The following is an 18,100-nucleotide window of genomic DNA, read 5'->3' as shown; positions in this document are numbered from 1 at the left end:
AACAAGACTTAAAGGGTAACTTTGGGATTTTTCAACCTGGACTTATTTTCCCATGTTTTGTATCTAAATGACTGATTGTTGCACACCTTCAATTTATATCCACCAAAAGTGCTTGTTTTGCCACTCACATGATTGTTTTAATTGGTTATCAACTAGTTCAATCAACACACACATGTTCACATAAAGGAGGCGGTGTTTGCCCAGCAGCACCGAGCGCAAACATCTACCAGAACCACATATTTTTATAAGTAGAGCAAACTATAATTCTACATAAATATGAAGAACACAGACACGGTTTTACAGGCAAAATGCAATACAGTCGCTGCTTCCTAAAACATGAAGGAAAGCTGGCAAAAATATAGCCGACTGACATTCTAAATGGAATAAAATTGAACTTAAAAACAAACATTAAATTGTATTGAGGCATACCAAAAAAAACTAAAATGTCCACGCACGCGCACACACACACACACACACAGCATCGTAGATCAACGTTGATCTTTTGTTGTATGTTCATCTTCAACACGTCATGCAAACAGGATACAGTTTCCCATTCCTGATTGGACAACACTTATGGTGATGAGATAGATGTTGATAAGTTTAAAAGGTTCTGCACAGCTGTACAGGTTACCAAGAACACCCATCAGGACTGATGCATGGACATGATCTTGCTGGCAGGTATGATATAAGAAAATCTGTTTTTAATGTTTTTTTAATGCAAAGTTTTGCATATTGCTAATAATATTAATTGTATTGAATTGTAGGAACCCTAAAACATGGATCCAGAAGTCACTTTCAACAGGACTAGCGTTGTGACTGCCATGCATCCCTGCTATGAAATAGATAACTTTAATTTCATACTGACAAAGACCCCTTCCGTTATATGTGTATTATTATATTTTTTCCTAATGTTGATGTCGGTTATCACAACATGTGGAAACCTTCTTATTATAATCTCTGTATTGTATTTCCAACAGCTCCACACTCCTACTAACTACCTTATTCTCTCTCTGGCTGTGGCTGACCTGCTTGTTGGGATCATAGTCTTTCCTTTCAGCATGGCATTCTCATATAGCTCATGTCTGTATTATGAGGATTTATTTTGCAAACTTCGAGGCGGTTTTGATATAACACTGAGCACAACTTCTATTATGCACCTGTGTTGTATTTCTATTGACAGATATTATGCAGTGTGTCAGCCTCTGACCTATAGAACTAAAATAAACAATTGTGTTATTGTGATCATGATTCTGGTTAGCTGGGGGAGTTCTGCTCTAACTGCAATAGGCATCTTTTTTGCTGGATTAAGCAATGATAAATGTGGGGAAAGGTGTTTCATTAATCAACTCATATTTCACCATATTGGACCTATTTTCTCATTTTACCTCCCAGTGATCATAATGCTATGTATCTACCTAAAGATTTTCCTTGTTGCACAGAAACAGGCACACAGCATCCAGAACACAACCTGTCAGAGCAAAAAGTCTGGAGCAACAGTCAGGAAGAATGAGAGAAAGGCTACCAAAACTCTGGCTATCGTTATGGGAGTCTTTCTTTTATTTTGGACTCCTTTCTTTCTTTGTAACAGTGTTATGCCTTTCAGTAATGACCCAGTGCCAGTTCCTGTGTTTGAAGCACTTGCCTGGCTTGCACTGTCGAACTCCATGCTCAATCCCTTTATTTATGCTTTCTTTTACAGCTGGTTCAGATCAGCTTTTAGAATGATCATTTCTGGGAAAATATTTAATGGTGATTATACTACTTCTAAACTGTCTTAACTTGAATAAATGACTGAACTAGCCTATGATAATAGTTAGCACAATGAAGATAATTGTATATAACATATAACATAACTAATCTATAGGCCTACATTCTACTTAAAATTGCATATGTATGCAAACATGATGAAAATACTTACACAATCATTGTGTTTCAAAATAATCTTCCAACAAATAATGAGAAACCAGTTTACTTCGGCAAAATGAGGTGGATAAATTTAAGCAACAATTACATGCATCCCTGCTATGAAATAGATAACTTTAATTTCATACTGATATATTTTTCCTAGTGTTTTTGTCTGTTATCACAATATGTGGAAATGTTTTTTTGTTATAATCTCCTTTTATTTCCAACAGCTCCACACTCCTACTAACTACCTTATTCTCTCTCTGGCTTACCTGCTTGTTGGGATTGTAATCTTTCCTTTCAGCATGGCAAACACATGTCTGTATGATGAGAGTTTATTTTCGCAAAAATTACATATATATCCATTGAACACCCAAGATTAAAAATATTATTTAGATCTTTTATAAAAAAGAAAAGCCACATTAAAGAAACACAATTTAGTTACTTTAATATTGAATATCAAGATGGAAGTTTATTTGTAACCTGTGCCTGTTTGGTCATGTTGGGTTGTGATTTTTCCGTTGTGTTGCTATGATGATGACTTTATTGATGCTGGTATCATTTAAATTGTAGTAAGTTGAGGTAACATAAACAAACATATCTTCAACACCAATCCTTGAATCTTGTCAGTGACATTAATGGTTTAGTAGATTTTTGTAGTCCTGTCAACGGTGAACATTTACTGACATTGTTAAACGTACAATATGTGCTAAGGGAATAGGTTTGGCTGCTGATAAAGTTCGCTCACCATTTTTTTCCTATAACTAATGACCCAGACGTTCAGGATGTTTGTACCTGGATCTGAATTATCATAGTTCTCCTCCTCTCCAAAACAAACTGACTCTGTGATTAAAGTTAAAATATAAGAAATATAAAAACAAATTAACATAATAAGGGCATGTAATAAGGATTATCATAATAATTTACGAGAGAATAACAAATATAATGTGAAAGCAATATGGAAAACAATAAACACTATTATTACAAAAGACTTAATGGACTATTTTGACACCAAAGTTGATCCTATCTGTGTTACACTGAGTGAAATGAAAGTCTCCCCTGACTAATCTAGGAGAACATGTTCAGAAATGGAACAGCGTGTGGGAGCAAATGAAGACAATCTCCTCACTCGTGTCGAAAAACTGGAAAATGACAAGCTTCATTTTATGTCTAAAGTGGAAGATCTAGAGTACAGGAGTAGATCCCTCAATCTGCGCTTCATCAGGGTACCTGAAGGTGTTGAAGGCCGCGACATGCTGGATTTTATGGCCCGTTTGATCCCTTAAATCCTGGGGCAGGATAATTTCCCCACTCTGCCTGCCTTGGAAAGAGCGCATCGTACTCCCACACTTCTTCAGGGCGACAAACCCAGTCCGCGGCCAATATTGATTAAGTTGCTAAACTTCCAAGATAAGGTGAAGATCCTACGGCTTGCCCGGGGGAAAAAAAGAGCTGCTATTTAACGGGAGTCGCATCTTTATCTATCCGGATTACAGTGCCGACCTGACGAAAAGGCGTAGCTCCTTTGACCCGGTTAAGCGGAGGCTCCGTGAACTCCAACTGAGGATCTTCCTCCGATATCCGTGCACACGGAGTGTGATTTCTGATGGCAAAGAGCAGCTTTTCACTGATCACAAAGCTGCAGAAGCTGTCTTAATGTCCTCTGCTAGATCCTCCATGAACTCCTTTCATCAGCCTCCACAAGATTGATGGTACGACAACCTGGTAAGAAGTCGCAAAAAGAGCCATGTCAGTGTATGACCAGTCACAGTGCCTGACTCTTGGAATTAATATATGTGTTCATGCCTTTGTTTTATCATATAATTTGCTACTATGCCACTATTTATGAGTATTGTTTACACTCAACAGGTTACATCGCCACTAAGCCGTGTTTTGTTTTGCTGCCGTAAAGAGGCCTAATGTCGTAAAAAAGAAGGAATGAAAATTGGCACCCTTTTGACTAGTTTAGGCTGGTGGTAAATTAATTTTACCACCAGTAATTTAATTTTTCTTTATTAAAACTATATATTAATGCAGAGATCGGTCAATTGATTCTTTTATCTTGTTATTATTTTTCTTTTTCTTTTTTTATTTGCTAATCAAGCCTTATGTAGCAGCTGTTTTAATTTATGTCTATGAGGCACCTTAGTGATATAGTCACTCTTTCTCTTTCTGTTTCACTTGCTGCATATTTAGTTTATCCTTACATTCTGACCTGTGCTCACATCGCAAATTGTGATTCCTCTCTCTGAGTGTTTTGCTCAGGTGGCCATGGGTTGGTCTTTGTTGTTTTTTATTGTCTTTTATGATTTGTTTGTGTGTTCTGTCCATTTCTATAAATGTTACTGATTATTATTATCTCATAATCTCCAATCTGATTATTTGGATTTTCCTAGCTCTGACATATCTTGTCATTGGTCAGTCTCTAAACTTTAAACTTCATACTGGATAGTGTTAAAGGATTAAAAATAATTCATCTCTATATAAGAAGCCTCCTACCAAAAACCTGGCTCACCGATAAAATAGGTAGCAATCAATAGATCTCAAAGACTACGTCATTTACAGAGCTGATAGAGCTTCCAGGGGTGGTGGTGTAGCCACATATGTGTCCTCTCACTTGGTCTCTGAGTTAATTGTCCCTGATGTTGATCCATCTCACTTTGAGTGTATTTTTGTAAAGATAACCCTGCATAATAATAAATATATAACTATTGGTAACATCTAGACTCCCTCTGCACCAGCGGAATCATTTAATTGTATTATCTCTACTATTAATTCAATTAAGTGCAGAAATGAAATTATCTTACTGGGAGAATTTAACAAGAACTGGACTGATAAAATCCATTTTTGGAAACTTAAACCTAACCCAGCTCATCAGAGAACCCACCTGTGTTACCCCCCGGAGTCAATCTCTTCTTGATTGAATATTGGTTTCTCATCCAAACAGATTCATTAAAGCAGGAATTATGTCCGAGTGTTTCAGTGACCATGCCATTGTATACTGCATCTGGAAAATCAAATTGTCAAAATTACCACCCAGATTAATTAGAATTAGGAAATATAAGAAATTAAATATAAATCATTTCATAAATGACCTGATTTCAGTTAATTGGGATAGGTTTCATATTATTCCAGATGTAAATAATGCATGGGACTTTCTATATTCTGAATTTATTAACATTGTAGATAAACACACTCCCATGAAAACCACTAAAGTTAAGGGTGCGCATCTTCCATGGATAACATCTGACCTTATAAGTATATTTAGACAGAGAGATAATGCCTGGGCTAACTTTCATAAAACCAAAGATCCGACTGACTGGGAAAGGTATAGTAAAACTATGTCCAGAAATGCAAATCTAGCTATTATAAGGAATCCCTTGTACATGACTTTAAAAATCCTAAACAGTTTTGTATTAAAGATTATATCTTTAATACAATTAAAGATATAATTAATACATCCAAGAAACCCTTACCTACTAAACTTACAGTCAATAATATAATTTTACAAGACCCACTACTAATTGCACAAGCGTTCAATCAACATTTCTTTCAGGTATCTTCAGCTACAGTTCCCAATCTTTTTATTGAGTGCCAATTAAACAATTTCCTGCCCAGTCTCTTTCAAGTACATAACACCTATGGAGGTACAAAATGCAATCAATGCTCTACAAATGAGCAGTGGTCCTTGGTTGGATGGCATTGAAACCAGATTTCTCAAATTATCAGCTCATATCATTATGTATTCGTTATGTTATCTCTTTAATACTGTATGTCTTTATCCACATGTGAAATACCTGCCATATGGAAATGTTCCTGTATCACTCCAGTTCATAAAGGCGGTGATGTTCTTGATCCCAATAATTATCTAATGTAATCATCTGTTCTATTGTAAAAGTTTTCAAAAAAATTATTTATGATTCAATCTGGCTTTCGATCAAATCATTCCACAACCACTGCACTATTAAAGCTTACAAATGAAATTCTTGTCAAATGTGAAAATTCTCAACATATAGTAATAACCCTGTGTGCCATTGATTCTAACTTTTGCATGTGAATTGCTGTACCTGTGTTTTTAATTAATTAATTGCATGTGTTTTGGTGTATTTATGTGTTTGCATGCTTTCCTCCGTTTGCTGTGCCTGTGTGTTGATGTGTTTCATGTGTGCCTTTTTAAACCATGATGCTTTAACAACTGTATTTATGGTGGGGTCAAAGCATACGGGCTGGAGCATCGACAGCCGTGACAAACTGAAGGAAGTGCAGGCGAATGAGTGGTGGTGCAGATCGGGACACATTGACAGAGGCCGAAGCAGCTGGGGGATGCAGCCACCTGAATGAAGTATTCAACACCGGTGTACAGATAAGTAAAGGAAAATCCTCTAGCTACCCGTGTGTGGAAAAGAACTGTTCTTTTGTGTTATGCTTGACTAAGAGCTGTCCTTATCCCCCCCGCCCCCCCAGTTCCTCCAGTGTGGGTATAGCAACGCGGAGTGGCGTAGGAGAAGAGAAGCCCAGGCTACCCCCGACGGAATCGGCCGCCGCTCTCGTGACCTGCTTATTGAACAAACTATGTCACATGGACTTGGAAATGGTGGCGGAAGCTCGGATTGACATTGTCTGCCTTTTTTTTTTTTTTATTACCTTTTAAATCCGGAGAACTGTTTTTATCTTCTCTTTTACCCAGTTTTTGAAGTGTTAAATTAAGTATTGACGTGGTTCTGGTCCATTACTGTCAGTGGAACAATTGCTGGTATATTTTAAACGACCTCTAACACATCAGCTCACTGTGTGTCATTCTCTTTGCATCTAATAGCAGTCAACTAACTGGTGCAATTTGTATTGATTGAACAAAAGCATTCGACCAAGTTGATCATTACTTGCTTTTGGATAAATTGTTCTCTGCTGGTTTGTCACGCAATGCACTACTCTGGTTTAATTCTTATCTCCATAACAGAAAACAAAGTGTTAAGATAGAAGGACACAAATCCGATATTTCTTTTTTTTTTCTGTCCCTCCTGTACGTTTCTCAACAGCTAAGAAAGCCTTTAGGTTTAAAGCCCCCTCAGATTGGAATAATCTACCTGTAACTATTCGGTCCATTCAATCTCTCCACTTCTTTAAAAATGCCCTGTTCTCCTATTACAGTACCAACTGTACATGTCCTTAATCCTCTACAATACACTCTAAAAAGTGTATCTCAGCAGTAGTTGAAGTAGTGTAAAGTTCTGAGTGAGTTTCATTCAGATTTTTGCTTTAGTGGAGGCAATCTACATTTGTGGAGTATTTCAACTTGGAATTACATATTGTTCCCTCAGCACACATGTAACTTGCTATTGTCATTTGAGTGAACCTGCATCAATTAGATTTTTCGTGACGCTGTGCGTCTGACGTCATGACGTCTCCGCCTTCTCCAGAACTTTCTACCTGCACTTGAACCGCCATTTTCTCGGCTCAGACAACTGGGAAGAAGATAGCTAGATACTGAATTACCACTGTCTCCATCGTTTTTGAAGGTAAGTCAGAGGTAAAACCAATAATTTCATATTTAAGATAGAAAATTGTCCAACTGTGTTGTGAAAAGTAGAGTCGGGTAGCATCCGCCGCTAGCATCCGGGACAGCTAGTGGGGCTAGCAACTAGCTAGCTATCCTACTCTGCTGCATGGGGCTTCACCAGTAGTTTGCGGGCGGGACTCTGTTGGATTAATACCGTAACGTTAGTTTACAGTTGTGTATCCATGCAGTGTATTGGTGTTGGCTTAGTGTTAGTTATTTATTAGCATTAGCCCATTATCCCAAAAAGCTGGGTCGCGGTTCTCTTCAGACTTCCCTTGGGCGCGCGCATTTATACACGAGTATTGGTTCACATGCCTGTCGGCGCGCTCACTTCATGCGGTCACGGCCATGAGTGATGTGGAAGGTAATGTTAATTATGCTTAAACTGTGGAGCTCCGGGAATCGTGAATTTGCTACCACATGCGTCGTTTTCAATGTACTTGAAGTTAAGAGGGAAAGGAGATACACGCACGCATCGGCTGTGGGAGAGGGAGTAGATGGTGTGCGGTGCCTCGGTGGCAGGGCTGCCTTCGTATTTACGCTAGATATTATCGAGGCAGTGGTGTTAAATGTTTACTGTGTGAGGAGTTGTCTGCTGTCTTCTCTGTCCTAAATCCGTTACAGGTGCAAAACCCCACTGCACACGTCTCGCGTACGCGCCGCCATTTAGTCCGTCCTGTATGCAACTTAAGACTCTACTGGGAGCGTTTCAGAAGCGAGGGTTTAGCCCGCCAAACTTTTACGTTTACTTGCTCAGATTTGGCCATTTTCACGTTAGTATGTTCTTCTAAACAACGACCAGCAGTTTGCTCGGGGTATTTTATTTTGAAAATCCACCGGATTCTCTTAGCGGTTTCTGTGCCTGGCTTTCACCCGCTGGAGGTGCTCTGTGTAAATTGACGCGTGCTGCTCGCGTATTAAACTCGTACACAAATAAAAATAAACACTGGAATGAAAATGTCCTTTTCTTTAATATTAATTAATTCCTAGTTTTTTTTTTTTTTTTTCATGACTGGCGGTGGTTACTTCAAGCCAGGATACAACTCATTTGGACTACCAAAGGTAAGTTGTAAATCTCTTAAAATCTAATTAAAGAGGGCTGATTACATTTGATGAATGGATTTTGTGTTTAAGTGATTCGCTTTTGCTTGGGTGATGTGGCAAAACATCACATCACAATCTTAATCATGATATCCAAAAGCTGAGATGACATCTAGTCTGATATATTGTAATATTGCCCAACCCTACTCTGCGTTTTCCAAAATTATTTATATATACGCAGTAAAGCGCATCTCTGTGTTTCTCCAGTGTTGTGCTTCATGTGGAGATGCAAGGACTGTGGGACGGCATTAACAAAAATATCTGAACTGCTCAAGCACTACAAACTGATTCATAGGCATTACGGACGGGGCCACTCATATCCATGCACTTATTTAAATTGTGCATGTAGGTTCAAGACTTGGAATGCTCTACTGAGTCATCTATCAAGAAATCACCCTGCCCAACAAGCAGTCACCAAAGCTGTGTCCACATTCACATGCTCTATTTGTGGCCATAATCAACTCTCCACAGAAAGGGAATATTTTCAACATATCTATCAGCATCTTAAAAATAAGGAGACTGTAACATGTGTGTTCCAAAACTGTGAATATAAAACCAATGTCTATGAGAACTTCAAAAGTCATAAATACAGAAAACACTCTGGTACAGTGAACACCTTCAAGCCTGGGATAAGTTCTGTTGAAGAATCTTGTGCCAGTGTTGCCAGTGATATTTCAGATGGGGAAATTATAGAGAGTAATGTAAATTTAAATTCTGCTTTTGACAATGGGGATTATGATAACTTGGAGAAGGATATTGAACTTAAAATTGCTTCAGTGGTCCTTAAGTTGGAACACATCTTCCTTGTGTCTCATGCAGCTGTAGATGAGCTTTTGCAGGAGTTAAACTATTTGATTGGTTCTCTTTCTCTGCCGATTACCCAAAAGACTATTCAACAAGTATTACAAGACAATGGATGCCAATTTGACCAGTCAGTTGTTGAAAAGCTAGCCAGTGTACTCTGTGAGGCAAACCCTGTAAAAAAAAGCAATTGGAGATAAAGGTCCACTTTCCAGCGCTTGGAGGCGAAAAAGCTTACTATAAGAGCCACTTTAATGTAGTGGAACCAGTGGAATATATACTTGACCAAAAGAATCATAAGTCATTCCAATATATTTCAATTTTAAAGTCTTTGCAGCATATTCTTGACTGCCAGACAATCTTGGATCAGGCTGTTAATTTGAATACTGTAGATAATCAGCCTCAGAAAACTTGCGTGGACTTATACAAAACTATCTTTGATGGTGCATTCTTCAATGAAAATGGACTGTTGTCTAAGCAGGAAAGCATTTCATTGATATTATACATTGATGAATTTGAAATATGTAATCCCCTTGGTACATCCAGGAGGAAGCATAAAATTTGTGGTTTGTACTGGATTCTGGGTAATTTGCCACCAGGCTGTAATTCTGCTTTATCCTCCATCTATTTGGCTGCTTTAATCAAAAGTAATGATCTGAAGTGCTATGGGTATCACAAAGTGTTAAAACCTTTAATTAATGATCTTGTAATTTTGGAACAGAGTGGGATATTTCTGACAAAGTTGGGCAGAACAGTAAAAGGCACAGTGCAGTGTGTGGTCGCTGACAACCTTGGTGCACACAGTATTGCTGGATTTGTTGAAAATTTCTCAGGGACATACATATGTAGATTTTGCACAGCAACAAGATCAGAGTTCCAGACTGAAGAAGTCAGAAGTAAAGTCTTTACTTTAAGAACAAAAGACATTCATGCAGATCATTTACGAATCCTTGAGGAAAACAAATTGCCCAGTTATTATGGTGTGAAATCAAAGTGTATTTTGTCAGAGCACCTCTCATATTTTGATGTTACCACTGGGTTTCCACCAGACATTGTACATGATCTTTTTGAAGGAATTGTTCCTTTTGAACTTGCACTTTGCCTCAGTTTGTTAATCAAAAAGTATTTCACATTATGTACATTGAATGAAGCCATATCATCTTTCAACTTTAAGTGGGCTGACAAAACAAATCGACCTCATCCTGTGGCTCTCAGTTTTGCATCCAAAAAAACTGTTGGGGGAAATGCACATGAGAACTGGAGTCTAATCAGATTTTTGCCTTTGTTCATTGGGCAAAGTGTTCCATGTGAGGAGCCTGCTTGGCAGATCTTAACAGACCTGAAGGACATTGTTGATCTCGTTGTCTGTCCTGTTCATACAGAGGACTCCATTGCATATCTTGGTTTTAAAATCTCTGAGCACAGAATTAGGTTTCAAGAGGTTTTCCCAGACTGTGATCTTAAACCAAAGCACCATTTCTTGGAACATTATCCATACTTGATCCGTAAGTTTGGGCCACTAGTTGCCCTATGGACTATGCGTTTTGAAGCAAAGCATAGCTTTTTTAAAAGAGTTGCGAGGAATATCAGATGCTTCAAAAATGTTCTTCTTTCCCTTTCACAAAGACATCAGTATCAGATTGCGCATCATTTGCATGCAAGTAGCTTTACCAAACCCCCACTGGAAGTAACCCATGTTTCCACTGTTCACATTGATGTTCTTAACAAGGACATCTCAGATGCACTGAGACAGAAGTCTCCAGATATGGACAATGTGTGCTTGGCTAAAAGTGTAGCATATAATGGACTACACTACAAGTGTGGGATGATCTTGATCCATGGCTCACTGGGAGGACTGCCAGAGTTTGGCGAAATCATCCAAATGGTGATACTGCAGGACAAACTAATCTTCATTGTGAAAAAGCTTAGTGGATGGTATATGGATCACTACAGAGCTTATGATCTCAAAACATCACCAAGCAAGGAAGTGGAACTTGTTGAGCCACAAGAACTACATGATACCTACCCACTGGCAGACTACAAAATTAGAGGGCTGCGTCTTGTCACTTTGAAAAGATATGTCCATGTTTAAAGGGTGAGGCCTCTGAATGTGATAAGTTATTTTAAGTGGGAAAACAAAAGCCAGACTCATACAATACTATTGTGTTCTCAAAACATTTATTTTATACTATAAGCCAAATTGGTGTGATGTCATTGGCAGCTAATCGGTTAATACCAAATAGTTGCAGCTCTGGGGTAGGCATTATGTTATGTAGGCATATATCATTTTTTTTTTTTTTGTTAATGTAAGTTTCTGGATTCCAGTCAGTGAATGCTTATCCTCTGCTCTTTCTCTTTGCCTTCTCTCTGCTCCTCCTCATTGTCTCCTCTCTTCTCCTCCACCTCTCTTCTTCTCCTCCCCTCTCTCTCGTCTCCTCTTCTCCTCCTCCCCTCTCATTCTCTTTTCCTTCTTTCTTCTCCTCTTCTTCTCCCCTCTTTGCCTTCTCTCTTCTCCTCCTTGTTGTCCCCCCCCTTTCTCCACCTCACCTCCTTCTCCTCCCATCTCCTCTTTTTGCCTTCTCTATTCTCCTTGTCTCATTCTTCTTCTCCTCCCCTTTCTTCCTCTTTGCCTTCTCTCTTCTCCTCTAGTTTGACAGTAAATTCTCCTAATCGGAAATAAGTCAGTGGTACCCCAGAGGGGATTTGCTTCACATGTTGATCCTTACTAACTTGTGCTCTCTTTTCAGACCACCATGGCTGGTTCAACACCTGCAAGACTGAAGATGATTTTAGGGGAGAACAACATTGAAAAACTGACTCTTCCAAATGGCATCCCAGAGTCACTAGATGACCTTCTCAGCACGATAAAGACTACCTTTGGGTTAAAGGGTAACCTCAGACTGCAATACATGGACCGAGATTTTGGCAACGACTTCTTCAATCTGAGTTCTACCACTGAACTTCAGGATTTGGGGACAATCAAGGTGATCCACCAGCAAACAAATCCACCTTTGATCAGTGACACTCAGTCCACTTCATCTCTCTCTTTTCATTTGAGTCTGATGACAGTGCTTCGTTGGCATCAAATGACACAATTATCCTCTCATCCCCTGAGTCTGTGTCATCGCGAACACAACAGTGGCCAGCGGATTTTGCAATTCCCCAATTTTCCTATGACACGGAGTTACAGCTAGAGAAGGGGAATACTGAGTACCGTGTGAGCCAGAAAATGTTGACTGTCAGCTCCCGAATGCTGTCTGATATCCTGAAAAGAGTAGCAGAAGAAATTTACCGTTACAAGGCCTACCCAGAGGAAGCACATTTCTGCGCAGCTGCAGAGGCCCTAATCAAAAAGCACCCGTGTTTAAAAGAACCTGGATCATTCAATGGCAGCTACGGTTGGAAACAGCGACTGAAGTACAAAATGGGAAACTACAGGACTCAGCTCAAATTACAGGGGTGTCCAGAGCTGTGTGTAAACTCCCTGAAATCTAAAGCTACTGCAGATGCTTTGCCTGCTAAAAAAGTGAAGAAGCCAAAACGGTTCGAAGCCAACTTTTATCCATCCTTTCCTATTGGTGAGACTTTGGACAGCCTGGAAAAAGTGAGACTAGAACTTCTGACAGAGATCGGGATAAGGAACAACGAAAGGGTCATCGCAGACAAAATGGCTAACACGTTTGCCTACAGACGACATGAGGTGGTAAACCAAGAACCAAGCATTCAGGATTTCAAGGACAGATGGCCTGCACTCTTCACACAGAAGGAGGCAAGTATGGAACTGAAGTGATCAAAGTCTTTTATGCTTCAGGATTTATTTCAGTGAGCTTTCATGAATTGGTCATAACTTGATGTGGTTGAGATTGTATAACACTGAACTTAAAGGCATTTACATTTTTAATTTCCACATGTTATACTTTTTGGGGTATTGATATTTTGGCAGGTATGCTTCAAGGGTTACTTATGTGTTTATACAGGATTTTTTTAGGTTAATACAGAATTCCAGAGGCTCATGGCTGTTCCTCTTGAAGACAAGTTCATGGCCCAGTTAGACATGCACTCAAGTCAGCTGATCAAAGTCATCCGTGCCAAAGGAGGAGCAACACGCCAAAAGACTGCGAACATCATGGACACATTGGACCAGGTAAATCTGTACCATCAAACAAGACCCTTCATAACTGAGGGCTGTCACAATATATCTGTATCCTTCATAAATACATTAATATGGGCAGGGCAATGCTGATCATAGCTTTCAGATGGATAAATATTTTTAGCGACTCAAACTACACCACTGAGCGCATCCCTTTTTCTTTCTATAGTGAATATCTGGGCTTGTAAATGACTGTTTGTTTTTAAATAAAGTAAGTGTAAGATAAGAGTAAGGATGTCTGTCTTATGAAAATTAGAACAATAAAATGAAAATACGTTTGTTGTTCTAGACTGTGGACATTAATCTTCGGAGGGAATGTGTGCTGAAAGCCCTCGCTGTCTTCCTGGGAGAAGATGCACATGACCTGATCAAGGAATATCTTGTAAGTTTGTATGTCAGCACATCTTGTCAAAGGGACACAAATGGTTGGGTTGCGGACATGTATTTTATTATCATGGCCATATTTCTAGGGCTGCAACTAACGATTATTTTAATAATCGATTAATCTGTCGATTATTTTTCGATGAATCGGATAAAAAACAAAGCATTAATTTACATCAACTCAATACATACATACTTGTTGTTTTAGTTAATAGTTGTGTAAAAGTAAGTAACCCAAATAGCAGATACAGACAAGACACACACACAGACACACACACACAAACACACACACTTATTCATTAAATTATTACCATCATTGTAGTAAGTGCAAGTTAAGTTCATTTATACACCACACACTAATATATTTGTCAACAATAACTGATATGGGACAAAGCACATAATATATACATGACAACAGATTGAAAAATAAATGGGCCAAAAAAAAGCGAGTGAATAAAACCATGTCTTTAGTCTTGTAAACTATACCCCCCTGCTTTATTACTGTTATTACCGAGCTAACGCTAGCTTGTCATGCTAGTCAGCTGGATAACGAGTAAACAGCAGCACCAGAAGAGCTCCTGGAGGGACGGTGCGTTCCTCCCTTCAGACAGGAACAGAAGGAGGATAGTGTAGTGACTTTACCCTGCTGTTAAACTCCCTTCCTCCTCATCAAGGACTCCAACATGTTTACGTTTTAGGTGCTGACTCATCACCGTGGTGCGCCCGTGCCATGCCGTGTCGCTTTTGCTTATCTTGCAATTAACACGTTTTTGATTGATTTAGTGTGAAATGCTCCCACACCTTGGATGACTCGGGTCGTACTGATTTCTCTCCTCCGCCGAGTGTTTCAGAACAACGTTACGGGTCTCTCCGGTCTCTCTCCGTATTTCCTCTACCCCCGCTCTGCTCTTTTTTCTTTTCTTTCGCTCCGCGCCGCTCTGCGCTGCTCTGCGCTGCGCTGCTCCGCTCTGCGCTGCTCCGCTCCGCTCTGCGCTGCTCCGCTCCGCTCCGCTCCGCTCTGCGCTGCTCCGCGCTCAACTAAATTTTTTTTTTATCTCCGCGACTGAGTGGCGTAATAGTTGCGTGACACAACGAATCGATAATGAAATTCGTTGCCAACTTTTTTAGTAATCGAATTTTATTGATTCGTTGTTGCAGCCCTACATATTTCTCCTCCCCTCTCCTCCTTGTCTCCTCTTCTTCTCCTCTCTTTGCTTTCTCTCTTCTCATTGTCTCCTGTTCTCCTCCACCTCCCCTCTTCTTCTCCTCTCTCCTTGTCCTCTTTTCCTTCTCTCTTCTCCTCCCCCCCTCTCCATCTCTTGTCTTCTCCTAGATTTAGTGTACTGTAAAAGATTTTTTCCAGAACAACCATGTCAACACCTGAACCATGGTTGGATTGCTGACATGTTGTATTTATTATCGTGGTCATATTGGACATAATGTAATTCCCAGCAACCATACACAACATATTGGATCAAATATTTTTTTTAGTAAGAAGGGTTTGCCTGGTTTAGTTGATTTTACAAGTTCAAAGGAATAGTTTGACATTTTGGGAAATCTTATTTTTCTTGCTTATAGTTAGATGGTCAGATTGATGACATCTGCTGTTTGTGGTGTGTGAGAACACGCAAAGAAATAGCCCAGCACATAACACATATTGGTACAACACACAATAAGTTCATCGCAGTAAGAAGTGAGGCCAATGATGATTTATGTTTGTGTCCTGTACCCTCTGTAGGACTCTGGAGCAGATGATGCTCAGAGAGACCTGGAGCAGCTCACCATGGCAGTGTTTGTGATTCGGAAGGAGGGGGAAGGGCTGCAGGAGCCACCTGAAGATATTGGCATCGTCATTGAGGGCGTGGAAGTGTTGCATGAACTGACTTCGGTTGCCTCAGCTTGTGCCCTTCTTCTAGGATTGATTTACGCACTCAACCTAGCTTATCCAAAACCCTTTCGCTTCACTTTTGAAGTGCTCCAAAAAATCTTCATGCAGCTTGATCAGCACAAGATGTCCCCAAAGTCCATAATCTGTATAGCAAACTTCAAAGCTCGCAGTAACGACACACAATGGTGTATTCCGCCCCTGACCCTAAAATGGCCTTGTGCCGTAATGTGAAAGAACAATAGTGTTTGGACATATAGCATGTAAAAATGTAGTCTCTTTCAGATGTTGGGCCTTTTTATGCTCCAAGAGACTCAACAAATATTCTTCAAACTACAATTTGAAATGCTTTTATACAGATTTTGTAACTGGTTTCTAGTCCTCTTTTCCTTCTCTCATCTCCTCGTCTCCTTCTCGCTATATTTTTTACGGCAGAAGTTTTTTTTTTTTTTTTCCCAGACATATATCCTACCATTTGTAGGGAAATGTTGCATTTCAGTTTTGATATGTTCAATTATACAACAAACTGTTTTTACAGTGTGATTTTAAAATTCTAAAAGTAGTATTCATATTTTTTCATCGCTATTGATCAGCTACACTGTTCAAATGTATAATATTCATTGCCTATAGCTGGTTAAAGAAGTTTCTGTATTCTCTTGGCACTTAGTGATAGCACTGTATGTGTTGAGATTGTTAGGCATATTTGTGTTAATACTTTGTTGCACTATTTTGCACTTTTGCACAAAATAACTTTGTGGTCCTACTAAACAGTTACTTGTGCATTTTGTGCGTATGTTTTAATATTTTAACGGGTTTCTTCTCCTCCTCCTCCCCTCTCCTTCTCTCTTCTCCTCGTCTCATCTTCTCCCATCTCTTCTCCGCCCCTCTCTCTCTCTCTCATATCTCCCCCCGTCTCCTTCTCCTCTTCCCCTCTCTTATACTCGTCCCCTCCTCCACTCTCTCTCTCTCTCTCTCTCTCTCACACATATCTCTTCTCTCTTCTCCTTGTCTCCTCCTCCTCTCTCCTCTCTCTCACACATCTCCTTCTCCTCTTCACCTCTCTTATCCTTCTCTCTTCTCCTCGTCCCTCCTCTCTCTCTCTCTCTCTCTCTCTCTCTCTCTCTCTCTCTCATATCTCTTCTCCTCTCTTCTCCTTGTCTCCTCTCCTCTCTTCTCCTTGTCTCCTCCTCCTCTCTCTCTCTCTCACATCTCCTTCTCCTCTTCACCTCTTATCCTTCTCCTCGTCTCCTCCTCCCTCTCCTCTCTTCTCCTCGTCTCATCTTCTCCCCCCTCTCTTCTCCGCCCCTCTCTTTCTCTCTTCTCCTCGTCTCCCTGGCAGAAGTATTTTTTTTTTTACGGCAGAAGTTTTTTTTTTTTTTTTTTTTTTTCCCAGACATATATCCTTCCATTTGTAGGAAATGTTGCATTTCAGTTTTGATGTGTTCAATTATACAACAAACAGTGTGATTTTAGTAGTATAGCTGGTTAAAGAAGTTTCTGTATTCTCTTGGCACTTAGTGATAGCACTGTATGTGTTGAGGTTGTTAGGCATATTTGTGTTAATACTTTGTTGCACTATTTTGCACTTTGACAAAATAACTTTGTGGTCCTTTGTGCATATGTGTTTTTAAAAAGACAAATGTGTAATGAGTTGGCCCAAAAGCTGTTTGTTATTACATTTATACAGTAAAGTATAAAAAACATCAGATTTTGAGTTTTCTTTTTTAATATTTTCAGCCAACTTAAGATTGTAATTTTAGTTATATTGAACAAACTAATTTCGTTTTAAGGTTACTACAAAAAGTAATTTACACTAAACCATAGTATTAGGTTAGAAAAGGGCAATATTTTACTTTAGGGTTATGCAAATTATCAAGTTGGAAAAACTGAAAACTTTAAATTGACTTTGCTTAATATTAAGTCGGATTAATGCAAAGTGTTGATTTGAGAACAATTGAATTGTTAAGTACATGTGACTGAAATCGATTGTGTTTAGCTAACTTATTAACTTAATTTTAAAGAACTTAATTCATTTAGGTGTTACCAATTGAAACAATTCAATTAAGTTGGTTCAACTATTTTCTTTTTTCAGTGTACCATAACACCTGTTACCTCTTATATTATGAGTAGTATCAAGTTTCATTCTTGCTTTGCCACAAACTTGATTATGACTGACTGTTTTTGTATTTTTATTGTCTGTTTCTGTTTTGTTAACTGTCTAATTATGATTGTACTGTGTATTCAATTATTGTTAAGGACCCCCTCGAAAACAAGATGGTGCATCTCAAGGGGTTACTCCAGGGGTAACAAAAGGATTGAA

The 18,100-nt window shown here is 39.2% G+C and overlaps 2 protein-coding genes across 2 annotated transcripts; both read left to right on the top strand.

The window, feature by feature from the left end:
• The first annotated feature begins 776 nt into the window (after positions 1-776).
• LOC114573616 (trace amine-associated receptor 1-like) lies at positions 777-1,822 on the top strand. The gene has a single exon (XM_028605891.1). It carries the CDS (start codon positions 777-779, stop codon positions 1,776-1,778), a length of 1,002 nt encoding a protein of 333 aa, XP_028461692.1. The 3' UTR covers positions 1,779-1,822.
• A 5,620-nt stretch (positions 1,823-7,442) lies between these two features.
• LOC114573615 (uncharacterized) lies at positions 7,443-16,014 on the top strand. The gene is made up of 7 exons (XM_028605890.1): positions 7,443-7,826; positions 8,499-8,524; positions 12,112-12,392; positions 12,608-13,133; positions 13,353-13,508; positions 13,804-13,896; positions 15,634-16,014. The coding sequence occupies exons 1-7, from the start codon at positions 7,811-7,813 to the stop codon at positions 16,012-16,014; spliced, it is 1,479 nt and encodes a 492-aa protein (XP_028461691.1). The 5' UTR covers positions 7,443-7,810.
• Positions 16,015-18,100: the final 2,086 nt, after the last annotated feature.

Source organism: Perca flavescens, chromosome 18 (genome assembly GCF_004354835.1).
Source record: "Perca flavescens isolate YP-PL-M2 chromosome 18, PFLA_1.0, whole genome shotgun sequence".
In the NCBI taxonomy this organism is placed as follows: domain Eukaryota; kingdom Metazoa; phylum Chordata; class Actinopteri; order Perciformes; family Percidae; genus Perca; species Perca flavescens.
The sequence above is the reverse complement of the archived record's forward strand: the minus strand, read 5'-3'. Positions and strand labels throughout refer to the sequence as shown.

Bases quoted from the DNA above. Each gene is read 5' to 3' on its own strand.
- LOC114573616 (XM_028605891.1), top strand. From the start codon at position 777: ATGGATCCAGAAGTCACTTTCAACAGGACTAGCGTTGTGACTGCCATG.
- LOC114573615 (XM_028605890.1), top strand. The intron at 8,525-12,111 runs GTAAGTTGTAAA...CTCTCTTTTCAG, and splicing joins ACTCATTTGGACTACCAAAG to ACCACCATGGCTGGTTCAAC. The intron at 13,897-15,633 runs GTAAGTTTGTAT...TACCCTCTGTAG, and splicing joins ACCTGATCAAGGAATATCTT to GACTCTGGAGCAGATGATGC.